Below are 8,992 nucleotides of genomic sequence, written 5' to 3'. Positions count from 1 at the left end.
GGTTCAAATCTTACAAAATGCAGTCTGTTTATCGTAAACATGCTATATTTATGGACCCGTCCAGATTTGAGATTATGATAACAAGTGTGAGTGACACCCCCCTCCACTCACACCCAACCCCAGTAACTTCTTTGGGCTTCTCTTCCAGGCGCCATAACAGTACATTTAAATTACCTGGAGAAAATGCCAACCATCATTTTTCTCTCCCCACCCACCTCACTCAAAAGCACGGGGGTAGGTGGTAGGGATATAATACTTTATTCACTATTACGGCCGAGGGGGTATAGTGAGGAGGAAGTGGGCGGTTCCCCGGGGCCCCTTCGGGGATTCTCAGTTCAGAGCAGCCAGACCGGCTGTCCCACTCTTCCCCAGGCCCCGGTGCTAGGGAGGATTGTCCCAAGTTAATGCAGCCTCCAAGTCGGGGGCTCAGCGTCGGACGCTGGCAGCCTGCGGTGACGGGAACAGAGAGGCTCAGCTACCCTCGCACTCGGGGCAGCGCTCCGTGGCCGTAGAAGCCGTGGCGCCAGCGGGAAGCTTAAAGTCCCGCCCGCATCCGGCGCAGATATACAAGCGGCGCCGCATGTGCGCGCGCCGATGCCGGATGAAATGCGAGCTGAGGCGGAAACGGCGACCGCACTCCGTGCAAGGATAGGGCCGCTCGCCCGTGTGCGTGCGCGCATGCTCCGCCAGGTTGGAGCGGTGGCCAAAACCGCGGCCGCACACGGCGCAGCGATGCGGCTTCTCGCCTGTGTGCACCCGCTTGTGCTTGGCCAGCGCCGAACTCTGCGCGAAGCGCGTGCCACAATCGGCGCATGCGTACGGCCGCTCGCCTGTGTGCGTGCGTCGGTGGCGCGCCAGGCACGAACTGCCGCCAAAGGCGCGCCCGCAGTCTGGGCACGCGTACGGCTTCTCGCCCGTGTGCACGCGCAGGTGCTGTGCGTAGTTAGAACTCTGCGCGAAGCGACGACCGCAGTGTGCGCATGCGTAGGGTTTCTCGCCTGTGTGGCGCCGCCGGTGTTGCCGCAGGTTCGAGGCTGCCGAGAAACGCTTGTCGCACTCGGGGCACTCGTAGGGCCGTTCGCCCGTGTGTGTGCGGCCGTGTTTAGTCAGCGCCGACTTCTGCGAGAAACGACGGCCGCACTCAGTGCACGCGAAGGGCCGCTCGCCCGTGTGCGTGCGGGCGTGCTTGGCCAGCGTAGAGCGGCGCGCAAAGGCGCGGCCGCAGTCCGTGCACGCGTGTGGGCGTGTCGGGTCGGCAGAGGGCGCAGGCGCCTCACTCGGGACCTGTGGGAAAAGGGGGGCACAGATCAGCCCTGACAGATAGGCTCGGAACCGTAGAACTCAAGTCTGCAAACTCTGAGCCTCAGTTCCCCATCTGGAAAACAGTAAAAACAACAGTATCTGCACCATCAGCGCTGCATTTCAATGAAATGCTCATTTCACAATGCCAGTGGGTACTGGGTGCTCTAAGATTGTTGTTGTTAAGACCGTGGAGTTGGTTCCGACTCATAATGACCCTGCACAGGGTTTCCGAGGCTGCAAATCTTTACGGGAGCAGAAAGTCTCATCTTTCTCCCGCAGAACTGGTAGTTTCGAACTGTTGACTTTAAAGTTAGCAGCCCGATTGGTAACTATTACGCTACCAGAGCTCCTTGCTCTAAGATTAGCTTTCTTTATTAATTCAACAACTATTTATTGAGCATGTACAATGTGCCAGACCCTGCCCAAGGCACTAGAAATTAAGAATCAAGGCACTAGAAATTAAGTATTGACCCAAAGGAAAATCCTTGTTTTCCGTAAAAGGGGCTGCACCGGCTGCTGAGTTGGAAGAATGCTAATTTCAATAGCGCTGTCCGGAAACCTTTCTGCTACATAAAAAAGACCACAAAGAGGTGAGAGATGAGACTACAGGGAAATTCCCAAGAACAGAAGGAGCTGGAAGGCCCTTCACCTGCTGAGTTCCAGGAATGGCAAGAAAAAGTGGCTAGAGCTCATTGTGTGAGTGGAGAGTAAGCCTCAAAGAGGTGTGGGGGAATCACTTAGTTTAGGGACTTGACCATAGTGAGAACTTTGGCTTTTAATATGAATGAGATGGGGAGAGGTTAGAAGAAATCGTAGACAGTTTTGAGCAACAAAGTGACCACATCAGACTTATATTTTTATACAAAGTTTCCTCAGGCTGCCGGGCTTGAGAACAGCATGAAAGGGGAGGGGCTGAAAGAAGAACAAGTGAGGAGGCTACTGTAATCATCTGACAGTGGCTTCTGCCCAGGTGACAAAAGGGGTGAGAAGTATTTGGTGCCTGGATATAGTTTAGTTGAAGACAACGGATTTGATAAGAGATTAGAGATAGGGCAAAGAAAGGAGTTAAAAAGACTCCAAGGTTTTTGATCTTAGCAAAGTGCATAGGTGAAGTTAACATATACAGAGAGGAGGATAAGAGTGGGAGGAGCCAGTTAGGGGGTGAGATCGGTTTTGGGCTTATATATCCAATTCTCCTTGACACACATCTCAGGGGGGAAAGGGCTATCTAGGCTGAAGACATAAACTGGGAAGTCATCACCTAAAGGTGGTTTGTAAAATCCTGAGATAGGATGGGACCACCCAGAAAATGGCCAAGAGAGACCCTGGGGCAGTAAAAGGAAACAGAGGAGCATCCAGTGAGGCAGGGAAGCTAAGAGAGTGGGGGGGTCATTGAAGCCATCTAGGACTAAGTTCAGGCTTTTAAATAACTTCTAAGAGCAAGCACCTGCCATTTTTTAAACTGTGAAGTAAATGAAACTTGGAGGCCTGAAATGAAAAATTATGAAAATAAGCCAATTTCATAAGGCCTGGGCTCCTACTAAGAAATAAGAAATAACTGCCAGAAAAAGGACAGAAATGCTCTATAAGAGCCAACAGTGGTGGTGGCGGTGGCGGTGGTGATGGTGGTGATGTGCTGTGGAGTCCGTACAGGGTTTCCGAGGCTGTAAATCTTTACAGGAGCGGAAAGCCTCATCTTTCTCCTGTGGAAAAGCTGGTAGTTTCGAACTGCTGACCTTGAGGTTAGTAGCCTGATTCATAACCACTAGGCTACCAACAAAACTAACGCTGATAAATTTCCTGGGGCCAGGCAATAATTGGTACATTAACTCCCAACCAAACACCTGCCACAAATTAGGGACAAGACAGTGTTAGCTTTTCCATATGTTCGACCTTCACTATCCCCATTTTACAAATAAAGAAACAGGTTCAGAGAGTGATAGTGACCAGCTGTTCTCTGGAAACCCTATATAGGGTCATTATAAGTTGGAATTCAATGCATTTAACAACAACAGGGAAGAGAAAGGCCAGAAGGCAAACCGCAGTGATGACAAGAACAGAGCAGAGGGAGAAGGTTCTGCGAATCCTTTCAGGAGTTATGAGGAGTTATGGGTAGTCCCCGACTTTTGACATATTCGAGCTACAACAAGCCACACTTATGACCATCTATTTGTGTGTTTTTTCTGTACATCTTTTCTTGATCATGTGATATGCTAATGTTATCCTCAGATATTCACTCACAGATGTTCAAAGATCAGATGTATACAGATGTTGCTGTTGTTGTTGTTGTTATGTGCCATGGAGTCAGTTCCGACTCAGCGACCCTGCACACAGGGTTTCCAAAGCTGTAAATCTTTACGGGAGCAGAAAGCCTCATCTTTCTCCTGCGGAACAGCTGATAGTTTTGAACTGCTGTCCTTGAGGTTCGCAGCCCGATTCGTAACCACTATGCTACCAGAGCTAAAAAGCAATAATAATGAAAAAAAGTATTCTACTGACAGCAGAGACAACCTACGATGGAGTCCTCTGATGAAACGCCATCGTAAGTCGAGGACTACTAGTCCGGCCTTCTACTTCTGAGTCTGCAAAAAGGGGAAGGCAAACCACACCTTTAAAGGTCTTTGTAAATACCTCAGAAGTAGAAAACAAGGCAATTGGGGAAATCAGAGACTAGCCAAGGGAACCCAAGTTGAAACAGTTCATTTAACAGTAATAGTGATAATCAACATTCCAGTGTCAAGCTTTGACAACACTAGTCTATGTACATTATTTTAGTAAAACCTCTTGTTACCCCTTTGGATCAAGTGGTGCTATCCCTTTTGATAACTGAAAAACTACCAGTGGGACTCAGGGCTGACTAGAGTGTGTCCTAACTAGCAGGCTACAGTGCTCCCTCCACTAATTCAGCCAAGACGTGGCAGAGGCTAGACCCCAAATCCCCAGCTCTTTCAACAAGATTCAAGGTTAAAACACAACTTGATACTTTAAATCAGAAACTCCCCAGAGCCGGTTTGGCTGGATTCAAGGTTACACTTTCTAAACTAGCTCTGGTTTTGATATCAGCTGGATTTATTTCAAGGCATCTGCCAGTGCAGAGAGAACTTTTGGCACTGTATATATACATTTTCTTGGCCCATGTTCCCTTGGCACTCTTCTTCAAGATGCTTTTGGCTAGCCTGAGGACTTTCTCATACTCGAGTTCACAGACTTAGACATTCTTTATACAACTCTAGGAAGAAGGAACTTGGGCACCCAGGGAAGTGTCTTTGGAAGAAGAGGTGAATCCAGCTCACTGGGTCCTTGGGACAGTCACTCCCTTCCCTCCTTAGAGTCCTGACTGAGGAATGGGCATTAAGCTAGACAAGATCAGCATTTCCAAAATTTGCACACTACAACACTCAAGAGGGTTCTAGATAGTATTGAGCAAACTTTTATCTTCTTATTTTTATGGATACAATTTCATCAATATTACTATTTAGAAGAAGGTAAATTTATTTAACAGAACAACATAAATCTATTAGAAGCATTAAAAAATCTAAGTACAGCATATCAGCAATTTACTGGTAACTGAAATTTGGCAAATTACCAGATTACATTGTCATTAAAGACCCTTCCCATTGCCATCGAGTTGATTCAAACTCATAGTGACAGAGCAGAACTGCTCCATTGGGTATTTAAGGCTGGAAATCTTTACAGAGCAGATGGCCACATTCTCTCCCACAAAGCAATTGGTAGGTTCCAACCACCACCCTTTCAGTTCGCATCCAAGTGCTTAACCTGAACCACCAGGGCTCTTTCTTGAAGACCCTTACTATGTCTCAAATTCTATAATGATTTGATATAAAAAGGAGACTAAATAGCATTTGTACTGGATCAAGATATGTAGTGTAATGATAATAATCCAGGTGTTTGAAATTCACGCTCTTACCTTCCTGCTGAAGTATTCTAGAAACCTAGTTTCCTCCTTTGCCATTACTTCTCTAATAATAATAACAATTGTTAATAACTACAATTTCTTGAGTAATTGCTATGCACCAGGAACTGTGCTAAATGTTTTTCATGCATTTAAAATTCTTAGGTATCATCAACCCCATTTTACAGATAGGAACCCGACTCAGAAGTAAAGCTACTATCTAAGACCACATAACTAATTAATGGCAGATCCAAGATTTGAACCAAACTATTGTTACCTAAACATTCAGGCTTTTAGCCATGATGCAATTCTATCTCATTGACTAGAGTCTGAACTAACCTGAACAGCTTGTCTCCCTCCTTTGGACCCTCTTAGAAGTTAGGATCGCCCTTCTTTAAGGTACAAAACATATACCCCCTTACTACAGATAATAGGGTCCACAGACCAGCAGCATTGCAAATTTGTTAGAAATAAAGAATCTTGGGCCCCATATCAATCTTCATTTTAATAAGACTCACGGAAGACCATAGAAGAATTGATTCTTTTGAGTTATGGTGTTGGAGAAGAATATTGAAAGTGCGATGGGCTGCCAAAAGAACCAATAGATCCGTTTTGGAATAAGTGCAGCCAGAGTGCTCCTTGGAGGCCAAGATGGCCAAACTTCGTCTCTCATACTTTGGACATATTGTCAGGAGGAAGCAGTCACTGGAGAAGGATATCATGTTTGGTAAGGTGGAGGGTCAGAGAAAAAGAGGAAGACTTCCAAGGAGATGGATTGACCAAGTGGCAGCATCGATGGACTCAAGCGTGGCAACGGTAGTGAGGTTGGCCCAGGATTGGACAGTGTTTCATTCTGCTGTGCATAAGGTCGCTATGGGTCAGTACCAACTGGATGGTACCTAACAACAACAACATAGTGACCCTATAGGATTTCCAATACTGTAAATCTTTAGGGAAGCAGACTGCCGTATCTTTTTCCTGTGGAGCAGCTAGTGCGCTTAAACTGCCAACCTTTTGGTTAGCAGCCAACCTCTTTAACCACTGTGCTCCTAGTGGTTTTAATGCACGCATTAAAAATGAAGAAACACTATTTTAGAAACGACAAGAGTTATCAATCCAACAGAGTTCTGGTGTGGTGCTGTAGGATAAGCACTGGACTGCGAACCACAAGGTCAGTGGTTCAAAGCCACCAGCTGCTCCTCAGAAACCCTGTAGCAGGTTGCTATGTGTCGGAACCAACTGGACAGCACTTAACAACATCATTCAAGTGGAGTTCTGATATGGCACTGTAGGATGAGCAGTGGATTGCTAGGCTCAAGGTCAGTGGTTCAAACCCACCAGCCACTCCTCAGAAACCCTTTATAGGGTCACTGTGAGTTGAAACTGACTCAATAACACTTCATAGCAACATCAGTAGAGTCTTTTAACAGTTCACACCACCAGGGTTCCTTAGTCGTGGAACGCAGGCTGGAAGATCTCAGAGGATGGGCGATGAGTGATTAGAGATAAAGCTGGAATGACAAGGAGTCAGATGGAAGCACTTTGAATGCCAGACACAGGAGTTGAGATTTTATCCTGAGGGAAACAAAACCACTCAAGGGTCTCAGGGGAGAAAAGACTGGATGTACATAGATACATCCCTCTGAGAAAATACTTTCTATTGGATTTTTTTTTTTTTTTTTTTTAAATTCATAGGTATAGTCCTATTCTCCTTCCCACCCCTGTTCAACTTGGGTGCCTATTCTTCCACTTGAATTATATTGTAGGATTTTCTATATTTACCTCTGTTGCCTTTAACTCGTGTATTCCTGGTGTCTTCCTTTGCCTTCACCCTTTTTTGCTGACCTCCCTCTTATTATATAGGAGCTCTGGTAGCATAGTGGTTACGAATTGGGCTGCGAACCTTAAGGTCAGCGGTTCGAAACTACCAGCTGCTCCGCGGGAGAAAGATGAGGCTTTCTACTCCCGTAAGGATTTACACCCTCGGAAACCCTGTACAGGGTCGCTATGGGTCGGAACCAACTCGACGGCACTTAACAACAACAACAACTCTTATTATATATTGCCTTCCCCTTCACCCAAGTTAATGTGTCTACCCTCTAGTTAGTGACCTCTCCCCACTTCCCTTCATACCTTTGGTAATGTCAAAAAAATGTTTGCATTCTATTGCAAAGTATTCCATTGTGTGGATGTACCAGTTTGTTTATCAATTCTTCTGTATGATTTGATTCTGACCAATAGCAACTCTATATAGGGTTTCCAAGGAGTGGCTAGTGGGTTTGAACTGTCAACCTTGCAGTTAGCAGTCCAGTGCTTATCCTACAGCACCACATAGGGGTGCATATATCTATTCATGTCATAGCTCTCGTTTCTCTAGGATACACTCATAGTAGTGGGATTGCTGTATCAGATGGTACTTCTATTTGAGGAAGCACTATACTGTTTTCCACAATGGTTGCACTATTTTATGGCCCCATTAGCAATATATGAGGGTTCCATTCTCTTCACATCCTTGCCACCATTTATTATTGTTTTGTTTTTTTTGACCTTTGCTATTAATGCTGATGTGGCGCTGTAAGATCAACACTGGACCACAGGGTCAGTTTGAACCTGCAGTTTGGCAGTTCAAACTCACCAGCTGCTCCTTGGAAACCCTATACAGGATCATTATGAGTTGGAACCAACTCAATGGGACTTAACAACAACAACATTAATGCTAGAGTGAGACACTATCTCATTTTTGTTTTCATTTACATCTCTCTAATAACAATAACAATGGCTAACTTGTAGGAGTTCTGGTTGGCACGGTAGAATAAGCACCAGACTGCTAACTGCAAGATCAGCAGTTCAAACCTACCAGCTACTCCTCATGAGTCGGAACCAACTGGATAGCATTATGGCTAATGATCACAAGCATTTCTTCATGTGTTTTTTTGCTGCCTAAATGTCTTCTTTGGTGAAGGGTCTGTTCATGTCTTCTGCCCATTTTTAAACTGGTTTATTTGCCTTTTTCTTGTTGTGGTGTAGAACTGTTCTATAAAGTTTTAAGATTAATCCCTTGTCTCATACAGCATTGCTAAAAAAAAATTCCAGTCTGTGGGTTCTCTTTTCACTCTTCTGGTGCACTTATGAGATCAGTTTTTAGAAGGTCCCAGTCATGTAGTTTGTCTTCTTCAGTTTTTGTGTTTTCTGTTATTTTTGATAGTGTATTTATGCCATGCATTAGGGCCCTTAAGTTTCTCCCACTTTGTTCACTGATAGACTTTACTGTTGTTGTTCTGAGGGGCCATCAAGTCAATACCAACTCATAGTGACCCTATGCACAACACACTAAAACACTGCCCAGTCCAAACTCACAATCATTGCTACACCTGAGCCCATCATTGCCACCACTCTGCCAAACCATCTCACTGGAGGTGTTCCTCTTTTTATCCGACTCTCCACTTCACCAAACATGACATCCTTCGCCAGTGACTGGTCCATCCTGATAACATGTCCAAAGTATAAGAAAGAGATGAAGTCTGGCCACCCTGGCTTCCAAGGAACACTCTGGCTATACTTCTTTCAAAACAGATCTGTTTGTTCTTTTGCAGTCCGTGGTACTTTCAATATTCTCCTCCAACACCAACTCAGATGCATCAATTCTTCTTTATTCACCGTCCATCTTTCGCATGCACATGAGGTTATTGAAAATACTATGGCTTGGGTTAGGCACACCTTAGTCCTCAAACTGACATCTTTGTTTTTCAGCACTTTAAAGAGGTCTTGTGCAGCAGA

General features: G+C 45.4%; 1 protein-coding gene across 1 annotated transcript in view; it reads right to left on the bottom strand.

Moving 5' to 3' along the window:
• Nucleotides 1-471: 471 nt before the first annotated feature.
• ZNF771 (zinc finger protein 771) overlaps nucleotides 472-8,992 on the bottom strand; it is a 14,374-nt gene continuing 5,853 nt past the window's right edge. The window contains exon 2 of the mRNA XM_006871902.1: nucleotides 472-1,284. Coding sequence (XP_006871964.1) covers nucleotides 472-1,284 — 813 coding nt within the window. The remainder of the gene's footprint in view (nucleotides 1,285-8,992) is intronic.

Source organism: Chrysochloris asiatica, unplaced genomic scaffold (genome assembly GCF_000296735.1).
Source record: "Chrysochloris asiatica unplaced genomic scaffold, ChrAsi1.0 scaffold00178, whole genome shotgun sequence".
In the NCBI taxonomy this organism is placed as follows: Eukaryota; Metazoa; Chordata; class Mammalia; order Afrosoricida; family Chrysochloridae; genus Chrysochloris; species Chrysochloris asiatica.
The sequence above is the reverse complement of the archived record's forward strand: the minus strand, read 5'-3'. Positions and strand labels throughout refer to the sequence as shown.